Genomic DNA, 17,771 nt, shown 5'->3' with positions numbered 1-17,771 from the left:
ATTTACAAGATGTGGAAATTAAGTGGTTTGGCCACAGAGGATTAAAATGTCACCAATTGATACCATTGGTGAAAACCTTTATGCATTTGCCAAAACCTGACCTGTTAATTGTGCACTGTGGAGGTAATGATTTGGGCACTTTGACTGGGGTAGGTCTGGAAATGCTTTTAAAGGACACCTTTGAGCAATTGATGGCACTTTTTCCTCAGACTGCCTTGATATATTCAAATATATGCCAAAGACAGAAATGGAGGTGGTCGAACCAATTTTGTCCACAAATTGAGAAATCGAGGAAGCATGTAAACAAATCTGTTTCAGCTTACATGAGAGACCATGGAATGGGCTCCCTGTACAACAATAACTTGCGTTACTACATGCAAGATATCTACAGAGGAGATGGAGTTCACTTCTCAGATGAGGGCAACAGAGTTTTCACTCTGAATTTAAGACTGTGCATTGGTACCTACTTATAAGTACCTAAATGTACCATAAACCCAAAAGCTCTTCTCAGAGCTACCCTACATCTGATCACTCACAATTATTATTTTACTCTAACATTTTTCACTAATTTTCAAGAAAGTACGCTCCCCAGAACGCTTCCCGGTTCGCGAACCGGGCGCACTCCACGCAAAAAAACTAAAAAAACGGTATATTTTTTTTTTGCCCTGCGAGACCCTTTCAAAGCCTCCACATCAAACCTAGGGGGTCAGGGACGATCTACTATGCCCCCTTATGGTCATTTGCCCCTTCGCTTTGGCCTCCTCTTGTCTCTCGATCCTACCGAGAGACAAGATGGCGGCCGCTACGGACTGTTTGGAATGTTTACAGACGCCGAAAAACCAATCAGCTTCGCAAACCTCCGTAACGCGAAAAGTACGTGAAGCGGAGCGCTGTTACAGATATATATCTTTTTTTGAACGTTAATTTCTCAAAATCCACTGGAGCACATATATTGAGACCTAGCAAAGGCACATCGGGCTACCAGTCCCTACAATTTTGCCAAGTTTCGTGCAAATCCATTCAGCCGTTCGATTATTATTATTTTATTTTTTTTTGCCCCACGGGGCCCTTTTAAAACCTCCACATCAAACCTAGGGGGTCAGCGACAATCTACTATGCCCCCTTATGGTCATTTGCCCCTTCGCTTTGGCCTCCTCTTGTCTCTCGATCCTACCGAGAGACAAGATGGCGGCCGCTACGGACTGTTTGGAATGTTGACAGACGCCGGAGAACCAATCAGCTTCGCTTCACAAAGCTCCGTTGCGCGAAAAGTACGCGTCCTGGAGCGCTGCCCGGTCCGCTGTTACAGATATATATCTTTTTTTAAACGTTAATTTCTCAAAATCCACTGGAGCACATATATTGAGACCTACAAAAGGCACATCGGGCTACCAGTCCCTACAATTTTGCCAAGTTTCGTGCAAATCCATTCAGCCGTTCGGGCTAAAAGTGAGGCCAACCGCCCTATGGAAATTAACATGGGAAAAACGCGTTTTGGGACCCCCCTTTTTTCTCGGCCCCCCCTTAACGAACCCCCCCAAAATTTTCAGGGGCTGCTCAGAAACAAAATGTGCCATTTTCCTGAAAATTTCAGCCAATTCCGTCCACAAACGCCAAAGTTATTAGACATAGAATTTTCAAAAATCCCATAGAGAAAAAATCCTAACTATATATACCTACTGGCGACCGCCAGTAGGTAATATATATACACACAAATAGATCTTACTACCCCTGACGAGGCATTGGAGAGCTTTTCGACACGGACCCCAAAGTTAGTGGCCAATACATTAGCTATTGGAGTTAGTCGTGCATGCTACAAGAAACCATTCCATTCATCTACTACAGTTTCCTTGTGGTTTTTATTATTAATATTATATTGGCTTAAAACACTTAACACAGACAAGCACGAGATTTAGAGTAATTTATATACAAAAGAGGCATGTAGAATGGTGGGAGAGGTGCATTCAAAACGAATAAGGGAAGGAAAAAGTAACAGCTTAATTCAAGGTACATTTTTCATACAGGATTTTAAAGAATATAACAGGTGAAGATGTTTTGTGATAGCATGCAAGCTGTGGAAAGAAACAATCTTAAACTCAACTATAATGGAATGTGGGTTATTATAATCTTGCTAAAGACACTTTTAAAGATACTATGTCTTTTTTGGTCTTTGTTTTCTCGTTCATATCTTGGTTAGGACATTTTATTGCTTTCAGAAATAAAAATTAACATCCATACACTAATACAAAATTCAAGTGAACAATTATTGGAAATTTTGACATAACCTCCAAGTACGCTTTTGGGTTTTTACTGGCGATACAGAAGAAAAATCCCAATTGCAAGTATATTCAAGCAAAAGAACAGAGAAAAGATGAGACTCAAGATACAGGAAGCAAAACAAATAAAGTTCATTATTCGAGAGATTCATGCACCAAACACAATAATTTAAGGTCAGAGTTAAATATTGGGAATATCTGTCTACAACACAGTTTTTACATCTGAACATTATTTTACAACAAACCTTTCATCGTTCCTACCCTGCATCACTTCTTTCTGGATCCTATCTCCCATACTTCTTTTTTCATTATCCCAGATTCATTAATGCATCGCGCAAGGTTCTCAATACTTCATGTTGTCTTGGATGTCTGACACAAGAGGTCAGAATCAATAATAAATGTTGTGCGTCCTAGACATATGTTAACTAAAGTTCGGCAAACGCACAACCTGAGTAGCCTTTCTTCAAATGAAACTATTCACTTCACAGCTATGATACTCAACTTTAAAGTAAGCATTGATGGGGAGATTTACTTTGGATTAGAAATGTGTCTATGCCTTAACCAAGAAATCTTTATTTATGTGTAAACCAACTTCTAACATCGAAATACTTAAAGAAACCCCTCTTGGTATTTTTCGCAGAACTGAGTGGGGCCTGCTCCGTTGGCATTAGCTGCTTTCTTGTTGAGACGTTTGTAATCAGCATGGCCCGCTCCCTCATGGCCATCAGCGACTGAATGCGCTCTATGTAGCCTGGTTTGGCTTCCTCTTTCTCCGACAGGATCAGCAGGTCAATATACTCTGGCGCTGAGAGTGGGTTTGGCTTCAGGGCAATCTCTTCCAGTCTCCGGAGACACTGAGACAACTCGTCAATGAGATCTACAACTTTCTCTTCAACGCAAGCAAGCTCCTCATTCAGCTGCTGAAATATCCCTTCAGCCGTCATCACTTCGCCACGTGCAGCTTCGTAGTTGTCTTTTAACTCCTGGTAAGTTCCACTTTCAATTTTAACTTCATAAATCCATTTGTATTTCTGATTGAAATGAACACTCCAGATACAGTGTCCTGGACAAATACGACAAGTTTTATATTTATTCATTGCCCAACATTCAAACTTCTTACCATCATCAGGAATCCCACATGGATAGTGACAGGTCTGGTGACACCTCTGACAATTAGTTATGAAACCAGTTATATGCTCTTTTTTTGCTACCGTTTTGGGCACTTCATACTCAAAGTTCTCATTGGCTTTCATCTTATCCTTGTTCTGCTCCAAGATGGCCTTTGTGTTCCTGATCTCCTCCTGCTTTGTCAGACCACCTTTGATCTGGGGCTGCAGACCTTCCACGATGAGCTCAAGCTGTTTGCGCTCATCAAGAACTTCCTTGGTTAACCGCAAGCTTTTGGTTTCCAGCTTGTTTAGTGCTGTAAAAAACTTCTTGAGGCTGTTCACACCCATCTTCCAAAACATCTTATCAAAGTTTTCATCCTCTTCAGCACTCTCCATTAGTTCATCATATCCATTGTAAGCAAATAGGGCAGAATTGTTAAATTTGAAATGGACAGGGGTACCATTGTCCATCGGACAAGGCATCTCTGCCACTCGAATTGCTTCCAGTACTGGTGGTTTTTGACCATCTGCGAAGGTGACCAGTAAGAGTATATTGTCAGCCACATCCTTCCCAAAAATAGAGAGGATGGAATCAAATATATATCTCTGTGAAGGAGTGAGACGAGCCAATGAGGACTGGACTACAAAGCATACTGCATCTAGATGATCAACACCACCGGTTGTAGAAAAGAACTCTCTAATCTGTTCAACGAGGAACTTGTCTCGGTCGATGCCCTTAGTATCGCCGAATCCTGGTGTGTCTATGATGGTGAGGCTGTAGGGCACCTGGAAACCCTCTTGGTGAATGAGGTGGTACGAAGTTATTGACGATGTTTGGCTCTCTGCTTGTGATCGATTGGTCTCTTCATCAATTAGTTTAAATCGAAAATCGTCCTTCCAACTAACTCCTAAGATGTAGTTAATCATCCCATTGATTAAAGTGGTTTTTCCTGATCCTGTTGCTCCAAGTAACATGATCACCTTGTCATTGTAGGTAGATTTCTGTGGTCCAAAAGTGCACATCTGACGATATCCGTCCTTGTCAATCTTCTGTCTTTGAAGATGAAGTTTGTGAATGGATGGCTTGCTCTTTTCCTTCTCAATCTGAACGCTTTGCTTCAGAAAATTCTTTGCCGAACCGAGCTTGCGATCTGTTGAGAGATTTAAATATGTTATACATATTTGAATCGTGTACACCATCTGAAATAGCATTCTACATACTAATCTAATGCAAAGTAGATAAAGACATAAATTGAAAAATAATAAATCAGTTAGTTGTCTACAGGCTGAGACTACTGGGATCCCTGCCCATCCCAGTAGCTAAGGCAAAAAATGTAGGTGTCATTTTAGATGGTAAGCTGCACTATAAGCCCCAAGTCAATTCTATGGTCTCTTCCTGCTTTTATATAGTGAGAATAGTAAAAAAGCATTTGACATTTATTCCGGCAGAAGCAAGCAGGACAAAAGTCACTCGTTTAGTCATGTCTAAACTGGATTATTGCAATAGCCTATTAAACAACACTCAGGAATTTATCAATAAGCTTCAAATGGTACAGAATGCAGCTGTGAGGCTTCTCTCTGGGACTCCCAACTAAAATTCTGTATCCAAGGTTATAAGAAAATTGCATTGGCTGCCAATCAAATTTAAAGCACTGTGAATAGCCTATGGGGCGATACACAATATGGGCACTGATTTTTTTACACACTCCTTGCAGATACACACCTGGCAGACATTTGCGTTCCCTAGGGGCGAATCTGTGAACTACTCTTAGAATTTATAAAAACTGGGAAGGCAGAAGCTTTGTGGTGGGTACTACCAAGCTGTGGAATAAACTACCTACTCATATCAGAGCCCTTCCCACTCTTATCTCTTTCAGAAAACAGCTAAAAACCTGGCTTTCAAGAAGTAGGTTTTTCCAGCTCAGAAGCAGACAGTGCCAAGATACCTTTTGGATATACGTGCGCTCCACAAATTGCATTAACATAACATACTGCCACCGAGCATGTACCAATTTGGGCGAATTTCTTTTGTTTACTTTTAAGGTGAGGGTTGAGGACAGGTGATATCAGAGGAGGATGTCCATTGGAAAGGTAAGAAGCATCTACACAGGGGTATTTTTGAACATTCGGCTCATTTACACATACACTTCCAAAAAAGGTTTGAGTTAGTGCATATATAGCGGTCTATTGCTCCTAGCACAGACACTATTTAGCCGATGATCGAGCGGGCGCGCAGTCCTTAGCGCTGCTCCGTTTGTGTGCATTGCATCACGCTGCTTACGGTCATGTTTTTTTAAACTATTCCTCCTTTTTTAAATATACCTCCTCAATTCGTTTTGAGTACAGTGTTAACCTGTATTTACCTGTTTCATTAATCTGGTAGTAGGTGGGGGCTAATCAAGGAGTGCGGACTTGTTCTTGGTGCAACGAGGATACTCTCGCCCTGGTCCGTCACGGCTGGTGCCAATTGTAGTGAGGGCGCGGGGAGTAATTCCTCGGTGCTCGGGCCTCACTTCCGCCCTCTCACTTCCGCCTGCGAGTATGTGGTGCTGCGGGAGCGGTCTAGTGCTCCCAGCACACACACTATTTAGCCGATCAAACGGGCGCGTAGCGGGCACGTCACCAGCACGCCGAAGACGCGCCAAAGGCAAACCCGTCTGCACCTGGATGGCGCCAGGGGCCATGACCCCTTGATCTTTTTCTGAGCAGTCTGGGGTTTATAATTATACTTCTATGGAAATGCTGGACCTTAGAAGGGCTGCTGACTCGAAGTGCTTCCAGTCCATAGCAGTGGATTACTGTGTAGGGAGTTGTACGCACTGACTTTTTTGTTTTTTGTTTTGCAGAGTTTTATATAGCGCGAACTAGACCCGAACCGAATCAGGTATCAGAGCGCTTTACATATTTTCCAGTTACGTTACATGAGGACACACTTTCATTTTAGGCACGGGGAGATTAAGTGATTTGCCCAGAATCACAGGAGGTTTTGGCGTAGTTACCGAGACTCGAACCCAGATCCCCAGGTCCGAGGTCGAGCGCCCTAGCCGTTAGGCCAACTCTTCTCCCCCTCCACTTCCGCTTCCGCTTCTTTTTGGTCAGGGGTGGCACAGAAAGAGGGAAGGTAATGTATACGGCTTCTGACCCCCTGCTTTGCCTCGCCCTTAATGGTAGGTCTCTTAGCAAACATAGCTTAGAAATCTATGACCTACTTACTGACCAGAAACCAGTGGGGCTGTTTCTGGTGGAAACATGGTTAAATGAGCAATCTGCTCCAGATGTTTTGGGAGCTCTGCCTGATGGGTATGCAATTCTTGGGGTTGATAGATTTGGACAGAAGGGGGGAGGGGAGGGAGGTCTTGCCAAGATATTTAGGAAGGAATTTCAGTTGAAGCTACCAAAAATGGCACTGCCTAGCTGTGAAGCAGCCTTTTTCAGTCTGGCTATGAACAGTACGATCACAGTTGCAGGGTTTCTTTTGTATAGACCCCCCCCTGGGCTGGCAAGAGCCTTTCTTGATAGGCTAGCTGAGACAGTGCCCCCTTATATTATTTGCTATCCTAACTTTATTCTGTTGGGGGACTTGAATCTGCATTTGGAAGATTCAGATAATGGAGACTCCAAGGAGCTGATTCAAGGGTTACAGGCGATGGGTCTAACTCACCTGATTCACACCCCTACACATAATAAAGGTCATACGCTCGATAACAATTTCCCTAACAGTACCCTGGTAGTAGCTTTGCCACCGGTGCCCTTAGTATGGTCTGACCACTTTGTCCTCCCTTTTACATTCACTCCCACTAGACCAGAGATCTTCAAACTTTTGTAGGTTGAGCCGCACCATCTGAATTTTTTTTGATGTTAGGCCCCCCCACCACCTGACAGAAATTTCTGGAATCGACCGCCACGTGCATATCACGGGCCATATCCGACAAATAATGTTGCTAGATCGGTTTGCAGCTCTGCGGCTTGCGCGTTAGTTCTGCTACAATGCAATTGTAGTATTCAAGTTAGACACACTTCCAGGCCGGGCTGACACACGTGGCGCCGAACTTAAAGTGTCAACGTCACTGCAGTTAGTGCCCAATGATGAAGTAGACTCACAATACTAGGCTATGTGCGTCACTTCTGACGGTCCTCCTGCCGCTGCCTGTGTTTCTTTAACTTAAAATGCGCAGCTCCTGCTCCTCCTGAACTTGCCACTCTGACCGCAGCTGACCGAGGTATTTCCAACAGTAACTAATGCCAGCTGCGGCTGATTTTCACAGTTGTCAATGCAGGGCACCGTCGACCATCTGCGGTAATGATGGCTCATGGATGGTTGCAATGTGGTATCGGATCCCACCTGCACCAGTCAGCCAAAGTCAGGGCTAGAGAGGCTGGCTGGCTTATGAGTCCGGGTCACTGTACAGCACTGGGGGGGAAATGGAGGGGGGGGGGGCAGTCGCAGTGAGAGTGGGTGCAGCAAGCTGCTGTGCTCATTGGTTGCAGCATGACTGATGGCACATCGTGGCAGTAATATATCATGCGACTGAGAGGGACCAAGCCTACCGGGCCACAACCAGGCTCAGATGCTGTCCAGTGACAATCATGAATAAATATTAAGTTCCTGAAAGAGCAGGTAATCTATTAACTAAACTATAGTTATAAATTACAGCTTTTTAAACACTTATCCGCTGCTGCCGTGAATAGATTGCTGTTACAGTTTTTTTGAGCTACGTGACTAGGTTAGTGTAGTACTAGTAGTAGGGCAGAAAAGCACCACGCCACGGAAGAACACTATCAAGGCATGGGGGATTTTAGTTTAGGATGGGCTCACCACCTTCTGCTTTGAGAAGCCTACAATCAGGAACCACAAGTGATGACAAGAACACCATGCAGACAACTGTAGATTTGGCGGCCCAGCCACCGTCGGAATGGTAGAGACACTGCGTCTGCTACAGTCGCGACGAGGCAGCAAACAACTTTATATGGCCTACAGTCTTTACTATTTAATCGACTTACAGTGGCGTTAGGCCTTTTCCACATGCGATCCAAGTGGCAGTGAGCAGATTGGAACACAAGTTTACCTGAGTGAGGTGACAGGAAGGAGGACTGTGCCTGGGGGTAAGAAGAACTGTGAATTAAATACCGCCACGATCATACAAAGCATTTGAATATCGGAAAATATAATCCAATAGGAATGCCAGTGGCAGCATGGCAACGGAAAGCAATATGTCACATTTAAAAGCCATTCAATATTCTAAAGCTCTCAGGTAGCTTGTTCGTAAATATATTTAGACAATTATGAATTTCAAGTCAATGTGTGATTCTGTCATTAAATAACAGAGTTAAACTCTGCAGCCAAGGCGGTCTAGAATTTATACAAGTGAATTAATTGAATTGATGCTCCAATATGTGTGTCATTCCTAATGTTTATATAAATTTCCCTAGTCATTACTGCTTGATTTTGCTCGCGAGAAAAGTGTCACCCAGTGGTTGAAATGTCACTCATAATTACACTGAAATTATAAAAGTGTAACACAGCAATCTGAAACCGTGGCAGCTATGGAACAGTCATTTCAGCTGCAGAGGGAGGCAAGGAGTCTTCGCTGCTTTGAAATGGAACACGAAGGAACAGGACTGTCTCTTCGTTTGCTTTCATTTTTAGCAGAGGAGACTTCCTGCCTCCCACTGCAGCTGAAGCATTTCAGCTCCACCAATTAACCCCCCTCCTGGGAGGGTGAACTCTTAGCACTTAGCAGACAAAAGCATGGCACGGCACGCTCAATGTTCTCACTCCCTCCCACCCCCCCCCCCCCACCCTACCAAACCTCTGTCACCGGAGTTCACAAATGAAAATAAATTGCCATTTGACATGGGTAAAGACTTGCGGCGGGAACAGTGGAGTACAACAAAGTCAAGATATTGGGGTCGAGTACGCGCGCACCCTTTGAAGAACTCTGCACTAGACAGATCCTCTGCAATTTAGTAAAGCACTCACTGCCCTAAATGGTTAGGAAATGGGAGGCGCTAAGTCCTGAGGCCTTTGGGGATAAGCTGGCGTCAAGCACCCCAGTTTTAGGGACTGAAGTACATACAGCTGAGGGGCAAGTCTCTCTGTGGATTAAGGAGGCAGTTGATTTTATTATCCCCCTGAAACCAGGTAAAAGTTCCCGCAGAACCCCCTCCACTAAATGATTTTCGGTGGAACTGGCACTCCTAAAAACAGACTCTAAACGCCTTGAACACCGATGGAGGGTGAACTACCTTAAGGAGGACAGGGTGCTATACCTGGCTGCTCTTAAGCTGTATCAGCAAAACATTAAGAGAGTACGGAGAGAGTATTATATTGAGCACATTGAAGTAGCTAAAAATTCCACCAAGAGTATCTTCAATGTAGTGAAAGAACCATCCATCAGGGCTCCATCTTAAGCCCTACACTTTTTAATGTCTATATGACACCCCTGGCCAGAGTAATCAGAACCTTTGGATTTGATGTCCTGTCTTATGCAGACGACACACAGATCTTGATCACTCTGGATTCGGATCCCAATGAGACAAAACAGCACTTCAAAAACTGTATGATCGATGTTGATAAATGGATGAATACTAACCATTTACAGCTGAATGGCAGCAAATCGGAAATAATGCTCTTTGGCAAGGCAGCAGAACACTGGGCACATGACGGGTGGCCAACTAATCTGGGCAATTGTCCTATGCCCAAAGAATCAGTGCGGAACCTGGGTTTTTACTTGGACAATAAGCTATGTATGAGAAACCAAATAAATCATATTGTAGGTACCTGCTTCGGACTCATGCGTAGCCTCAGAAAGGTTTTTAAGTGGATTCCAGTGGAAGCTCGGAAACCCTTAGTCCAGGGTCTTATCATAAATAGAATGGACTATGGGAAAGCCCACTTATTAGCCATCAATGAGCACCATCTAAATAGACTCCAGGTTCTGCAAAATACTGCAGCTCGGCTGGTGCTCAACCTGCCACGCAGATCCCCTTCAGCCCCCTGCCTAAAGAGCCTTCATTGGCTCCCGGTAAAAAAACTAATTCTGTTTAAAACACTATGCTTAATCCATAAACAGATGTACGGAAACGGCCCAAAATATTGGTCTCGTAAGTTAACATGGTACCAGCCCCAAAGAGAACTGCGATCCAGTTCAGAGTCTCTGCTACCTCCTCTGAGGATACGCACCTCCAGAAATGGAGGTCGCACATTCTTGTTTCTTGCCCCCTCCTCATGGAACAAAATGCCTCATGACCTTCGCATTGTCCAGGAACACAGCTGTTTTCGTAAAAAGCTGAAGACATGGCTTTTTACAAATTAAAGATCTATCATTCCCCTGTCAGAGCCGTCTGCATGCGCCATGAGACTCTTTGGATGTGATATGTGCGCAATACAAATATCTCTGACTTGACTGGACTTGACTCCTCTTTAGATCATGTGACAGCCTCAATGCCAGTCTCGTCTGACTATTGCAATCAGGTTGCAGACTTTGTTATGAGCAAGATCAATAAAATGTATGCTGCTTTCCCTGAAAGTAGCAGGAATCCCATCTCGACTCCTGTATTAGATGGTTTAGGAAATGAGAACAGTTTTGCTTTCTGTCCGTTTGGAGTAAGCGAGGTTCTTAAACTTATGTAGGCAGTGTAATCTGGGTCGCCTCTAGACCAGATTCCCCCTAGATATGAGAGGCTAGGGAAAGTAGTAATTGCCCCAGTTCTTACCTCACTTCTTAACCTCTCTTTTAGCTCAGGTGAGGTTCCCAGTAATTGGAAGCACGCTTTGGTGGTTCCATTGTTAAAGAAACCCTCCCTTGATCCGGCCCTCCCAAAAAATCTTAGATCTATATCTTTACTACCTTATGTGGCTAAGATTGAGGAGAAGTTTCTTAACAGTCAATTGTCCCTTCATTCTGGAAGAGAGACAAGTAGTCCATGAAACTCAGTCAGGGTTTAGACCCCGACATAGTTCCGAGTTGGCTCTTCTTTTTGCTTCAGAGGCTTTGAAGATGGCTGCCGATGAGGGAAGAACAACTGCTCTAATCCTCCTAGACCGAAGTGCCGCTTCCGACACAGTCTCCCGCGGCTTTCTTTTAGAACGGTTGGGGGAGGCCGGGTTTGGGGGAGTGATATGAAGATGGATAAAACACTATCTGGAGAACAGATCCTTACAGGTCCTACGGCATCCTTTTGAATCCAGAGTCTGTCCATTGTCGCAAGGAGTGCTGCAGGGTTCTGCTCCCAGCCCTACCCTGTTCAATATTTATATGCTTCCCCTTGGCAAACATTGTGATGAGACATGGGGTAAAACTGGTATCATATGCTAATGATACACAGTTGATAGTTACCCTGGAGCAAGAGGAGGTAGGAACAGCTGCCAATTCAAGGCCTGCTTGGGGGAGCTTGCCAATTGGATGAAGCTCAGCTGTTTGCAGCTGAATGCGGGTAAGACGGAGGTGATGGTAGTTGGTAAGCAGCCCTCCCTTTGGTCACACTTGTGGTGACCGGAGGAGCTGGGACCATCCCCGACCCCCAAGGACAAGGTTAAGAATCTTGGAGTGTGGTTTAATGACTCCCTCTCATTCTCTGAACAGATAATCAGCAGTGGCGGGTGCCTGTTTTGGTACTCTGAGGATGCATCGTAAAATTCTGGATCTTCTCCCAGTTGAGGCTAGAAAGGCTGTTATACAGGCTCTAGTTAAGCCGCGTCTAGACTATTGTAACATCTTGTAGCTAGGGGTGACCCAAAAAAATCTGTACATACTGCAGAAGGTGCAGAATGTTGCGGCCCGCCTAATTTTGAACATTCCTAGATGGGCCTCGGTAGGAGAGGCATTGAGGAAATGACACTGGCTCCCCATACAAGCCAGAGTCATCTTTAAGGCCTTATGTTTCACTCACCGGATTTTCAATAAGCAAGGTCGTGGCTTCTTGCTCCCCCTTCTTACTGCCTATAGACCGGCACGTTGCCTAAGGTCCTTGGGCATGGCTAAGTTGATTGTGCCTAAGGTTCGGAAGGCACAGGCGGGTGGAAGTTCCTTTGGTTTCCTTGCAGTGAAAACCTGGAATAACCTCCCTGCTGACCTAAGCATGTGTCAGTCGGATTCTGTGCTTCGGAAAAAACTTTAAGACATGGCTATTCCGCTTTGCCCTTGATGGTGGGAAATAAGCCCTTTGTAGCTGTTCTTTAGGGGGTTCTGGCTGCAGGGTGTGTGGGTGGTCTGGGCCCAGCTGCTGGGTACTAATCTGGTGTTCTAGCACGGGGACACTCCGTTGGAGTAACCAGGCGCTCTATAAGCTGTATAATAATAATAATAATAATTTAGGATAATGGTAATGAAGGGCCTATACAACGCTCACATTCACCCAAGGGTGGCATGGCGCTACCACTTAAGAGTTCAGATGAAATTGCGATACCTATATGTCAGAGGCAAATGCTTCCTCAAACCGCCATGATTTAAATGACTGTCTAAACGGTTCTAGTGATGTTATTAAACCATAGATTCGGGAAAAGAGTTCCAAATCTAGGCACCAAGATTGACAATCTGCACCTCAATACTTGCTTTTCGAAATCTAGGGACAGTTAGTAAATCGGCCTTGGATGAGTGCAGCACTCTGGCTGGAGCATATCTCACTACGCGTTTATTAAAAAAAATCCAGGGCCAAACCATGAATAGCCCTGAAACCAAGACAGCATACCTTAAATTGAATGCTTTGTTCTATCGGTAGCCAATGAAGCTTTTTCAACAGTGGGAGAGTATGTGCTCTGCGAGGGACTTTGAACACCAGATTGGTGGCTGCATTCTGCAGTATATGAAGTCTCTCTACATCACAGTCTGGTAATCCCAGGTAAATGCTGCGGTCATAATCAATCCTATCTCCTGTCATAGCTGTCATGATTGTTTTCAAGGATATAGCAGGAAGGGGTTTGGCCCCAATCGGAAGGACAGGGCCTTAATTTTGGACTAGACGTCTTATTTGTGTGCTGATAAAGCAATTAAACATGGACTTTATGCATTTATTTGCAAAGTCGCTCTTTTGTTTAAACAAATTTGATCCAACATCATATCATATAAGTCAGACAAGCATGAATATGCATCAATTAGTGCACATTGAAACATACCATATAACAAAAAGTGAAGGAGCGCTAAAATCAACTTTGTGCCCAAAATATTGTAATAAACAAACACTTAGTGAATGTGAATCAACACCAGTCACAGTTCATAGATCAAAAAGCAGCAAGTGGACAATCTTTTGCATTCAAATTGTCTTTCAACTATTCAGTGCTGCTATACACTGGGGAAAGAAGACATTGTGCCTAGTAGTTAGTAACTTATACAACATTTCTTCTAAGGCAAACTTAATTCCATTAAATAGGTCCCTGCGCTGTAAAGTGCCGACGCGTTTCGATTCCCAGTATTTTTTATGGGGATCTCTTCAGGGCGTGGACTGGTTTCTATGGGGATAAAGGGAGTGTAAATTAGTAAAAAGATCTCTAAACCTTCCATGTATTACATGATTATCAAAGTTAATTATAAAAAATACCTGGACGGCAGAGATGTGTTTTCTGTGCAGGCTCAGGGAGCCAGAAGATGGACAAAAGATGCTATCTGTAAGATTAATTGGAACTCGTGAAATTAATGCGTCTTCACAAAAAACAGAGGACAGAATTACATGGCTGGTTTTCTTTTAGAAAGTCTCACAGTAGCAATAATTCCGTGGGGCCTACTAGTGAAAAATATACCAGTGATTTTCACAGATGATCCAGGATATAAGAGGGGCTTTAGTTGCATCAGCACAAAGTATAGCCAAGATTTGATGGTACATACCATCGAAACGGCCTAACGCATTTGCAAAAAAGAAGCAGAGGAATTGGAAGAACTTACCCAAGCAATAAAGGACAACAATAGCACCAGTAAGGCCAAATCTTTGCTGGAAAAAATTGAAAAAGAATGGACAACTTTCAAAGACCATACAATTTGTTTGAAAACATCTAAACTAGAGAAGGATATCAAAACTTTCAATTTGGAGTCTGTATACCCGTACCTGAAAGAGGACTTTTACACAAAAGCTGAGGCACGGCGGGCTCTTACTGAGTACCAAGGCCGGTCGAGGAACAGATTAAAGACATTCGCCAAGGATAATAAATTCAGGGTGTCAGATGCATTATTAAAAATGCAGCAACCTCTTCTAGGTAATTAATTTATCGGAGGCTGGATGTAGTTTTTTAACAGGTGGGGTGAAAAGGCGGATTCCTGTGGAATGCCGCACTCTACCTTTACCTCAGGTATCTCATTGGCACTAATTGAACTGCTTACCATCTGTTGTTGATGAATGAAATTAACCACTCCTAAGCAATTCCAGAAAGACCTGCGCCCTTCATTTGGTGGAGTAGTATCCCGTGATCAACTGTATCAAAGGCCGCAGAGAGGTCCAGCAGGATTAGGGTTATACAGGTTCCTGCATCCAGATCCATTCTTAAGTCATCAATCACTGAAACTAACACTGTTTCCGTGTTGTGATTTGCCAAAAGCCTCCTTGTTGAGTGTTTTGAAAATGTGCTCCTTGCAAGTGCACGCACAGTTCCTGCGCTACATGAGATTCCAGTACTTCTGTGCAGTGGGGTAGCAAAGAAATAGACTTATCATTTTTTAATGTCTCAGGGTCATCATTAGGCTTTAAAAAGGGAATGACTATTGCTTTCTTAAATCTGTCCCATACTATACCTGCCTGCAAGGACATATTGAGCAGAAAAGTAAGAGGTTCATATGAAAAAGGAGCCCAGGTCTGCATAATTCTAGGAGGACACCAGTCATTAGGAGATCCTGCATTTATTTTCATCATAAATTGAATTAAAGTATCTTCCTTCAACATCGTAAAGGCATCAAATTTGATCCTAGCCCGATGTTAGCTATACAGAAAAGAATGAATTGACCAAGTCTGTCTACAATGGATTCTTTAATAAAAAGACGGATCTTCTCTGTAAAAGCACATTTAGATCAATAGAGCAAGACTGGGACGAAATCACTGTTTGGCCAGCCCTATCAATAGAAGAGAGTGATCCCACTTAATTTTTAAAATCTTTCTGTGGGTTGCATGCTTCACATTCCTTTTTTTAAATGAAAATTTGCTTAATATGAGTGATCCATTTGTTTATAGTTTACTAGCTTGCGCATTGCTGCGATCTCCGAAGAAAGGAAATTCAAGGAAACTCGTTATGATAACATTCAATTCACATTGTGTCATTTTTATTGAAACTTATTCATTTAAATATGGAAAACATTTCAAAGTGTCGTTTTAATTCTATTTATTTATTCGAGTGCTTGTGGATACACGATTTTTTGTTTTTCTGTCTTGTGCGTACATCAGTATTCGAAAGATTATGAGGGCCCTGGGGGGCTGATATGTAAAAAAAATGTATGGCAGAAACCTTCGCGGGAGTGTACTCAACAACTTCCCAAAGTTTCATGGCGATGGGATGAATGGTGTAGGAATGCATAACAGACAGATAGACAGACAGACAGACTTTATATATATATATATATATATATATATATATATATATATATATATATATATATATATATATATATATATATATAAGGGCTACCCTATATGTCTTCTTCTGGTCTTCCACAAAGCTTATTCACCATTTCGGTTTAGAAAAGTAACACATAAATAAAAGGCATTGTTATTTACAATGCTAATAGCTTAAACTCTCAATCTCTGTGAGGTAGTGGGGGAGGGTAAGTGGGAGGAGTGAGATGGTGTGGAGCACTGCCTTCTGTTCTCAATAAAAAAATGTTTTAAAAGGATGGGCGGAGCTTGCCAGCGCCAATAGCGGATGCATAATCCCTATGCTCCGCGCCATCGCCGGAAATATCCTGCAATAATCCTCCCTCGGCAGTGCCTTCAATGCCAGAATTCCCCGGTAGCTTGTCTCCTTTCTGGTGAAGAATTGGCTTGGTAGTTTGGTCTGCCCTGTTCCCATGATGCACTGGGCCAGGGACAGACTAATTTGCATATAGCCAGGTTCTGAGCTGGGATGGGGCAGTGAGATAAATAACGGTGATGGATCAAGCCCTGATCTTTGGACTGGGTAAGAGTGGTCTGCTTAATTCAGACACTCTGTTCATCACCACCCCCTTTTCTGTATCGTTCAATGCCAGAACAGCACTGATAAGCGCCCGCACAACTCCGGTGGTGATTGCGGGTGGAATTGGAGCCATCAGGACTGCTCAGAGCCAGGGACGAGTCTAACGGCACACTAGGCCGCAGATCTGTGGCCTTGATTTGGGCGCGCGCCTGCTGGCGTGCTGGTACGTTCGGCCGTGAGGAGAGGCACCGGCCCGGCTGACGCTTGACCCCCCTCGAAACCCGGGAGGCGGGCCCGAAGATCTACGAGAGAAGCTGAGCAACATTTGCGACACCCTTGCAGCTCACCCTCATCGGGGGGCTCGACACCAGCGCTCTACGGGGGTCTACACGCAGGTGAGTGGGGGGACCCTGTGGCACTCACAATCGTCTGCCCCCCCCCTCCTCTCGCACAAGAGCCCAACGCCCAGGAGAGATTGGGCCACTCTCTGATCCCTGGCAGCCCCCAACGGTCCAACAGCAGTGGGACATAGTTGGATACTGCTGGTGATGCGCTGCGTACGTAGTGTTCTTCCAATTGCCTGGTGCGTGTTGCCTCTGTTGCTTCGAGGCGCTTGCTCTGACAGCCTTGCTGGACCAGGCTTCAATATAGGTAAAGGGGACAAGACCCAAAGTAAACTCCCCTTTGAGAACCGACGCACTAAGTCCCCGAGGCCCAGGAGGCGGAACCAGCACACCCGCCTAGAGGCGCAGAAGGTACGATCTACACAGATATTAAAGCCCTACTTGTATCATTGGAGAAAGGCCTTCAAGACAGTATGGCATCTATCGGCACTACGATTGATGCCCTAACCTACCGAATGGATCGCATGGCAGAACGAGTGGACAAACACGCGGAGCGCCTGGACATGTCTGAGCGGCGCCTAACAGAAGTAGAGGAAGCCCAAATGGAACTAGACAAGGACCGTAAGCAAATCGGCAAGCCTCTGCAAGTAATACAAGTAAAGTCGGAGGATTTGGAGGCCCGCTCGAGACGCTCTGATATACGAATTAACGGAGTTTCTGAGACGACGCAAACCAGCAAAATGGAAACTTTTGTCGAAAAACTCCTAACTACGTTGCTGGGTGAAGACGCTTTTCCCCAATGTTCATCGTGGAGAAGGCACATCGCACGCTGGGCCCTCGCTCGCGCCCGCCCCCCCCCCCCGAGGCCTATCATCGCCAAGCTATTAAATTACAGGGATAGGGACACGGCCCTGCGGATAGCCAGAGAAAAGAAGACACTACAATTTGAAGGCTC

The 17,771-nt window shown here is 44.3% G+C and overlaps 1 protein-coding gene across 1 annotated transcript in view; it reads right to left on the bottom strand.

Moving 5' to 3' along the window:
- Positions 1-1,907: 1,907 nt before the first annotated feature.
- The window catches only part of LOC144821560 (uncharacterized), a 99,568-nt gene continuing 83,704 nt past the window's right edge, over positions 1,908-17,771 (bottom strand). The window contains exon 3 of the mRNA XM_078678746.1: positions 1,908-4,536. Within this exon, the coding sequence (XP_078534872.1) occupies positions 2,849-4,536 (1,688 nt within the window). The 3' untranslated portion in view covers positions 1,908-2,848. The remainder of the gene's footprint in view (positions 4,537-17,771) is intronic.

This window comes from Lissotriton helveticus, chromosome 2_2, assembly GCF_964261635.1.
Source record: "Lissotriton helveticus chromosome 2_2, aLisHel1.1, whole genome shotgun sequence".
In the NCBI taxonomy this organism is placed as follows: domain Eukaryota; kingdom Metazoa; phylum Chordata; class Amphibia; order Caudata; family Salamandridae; genus Lissotriton; species Lissotriton helveticus.
Note: the sequence above shows the minus strand (reverse complement) of the source record. Positions and strands in the feature narration are given on the sequence as shown.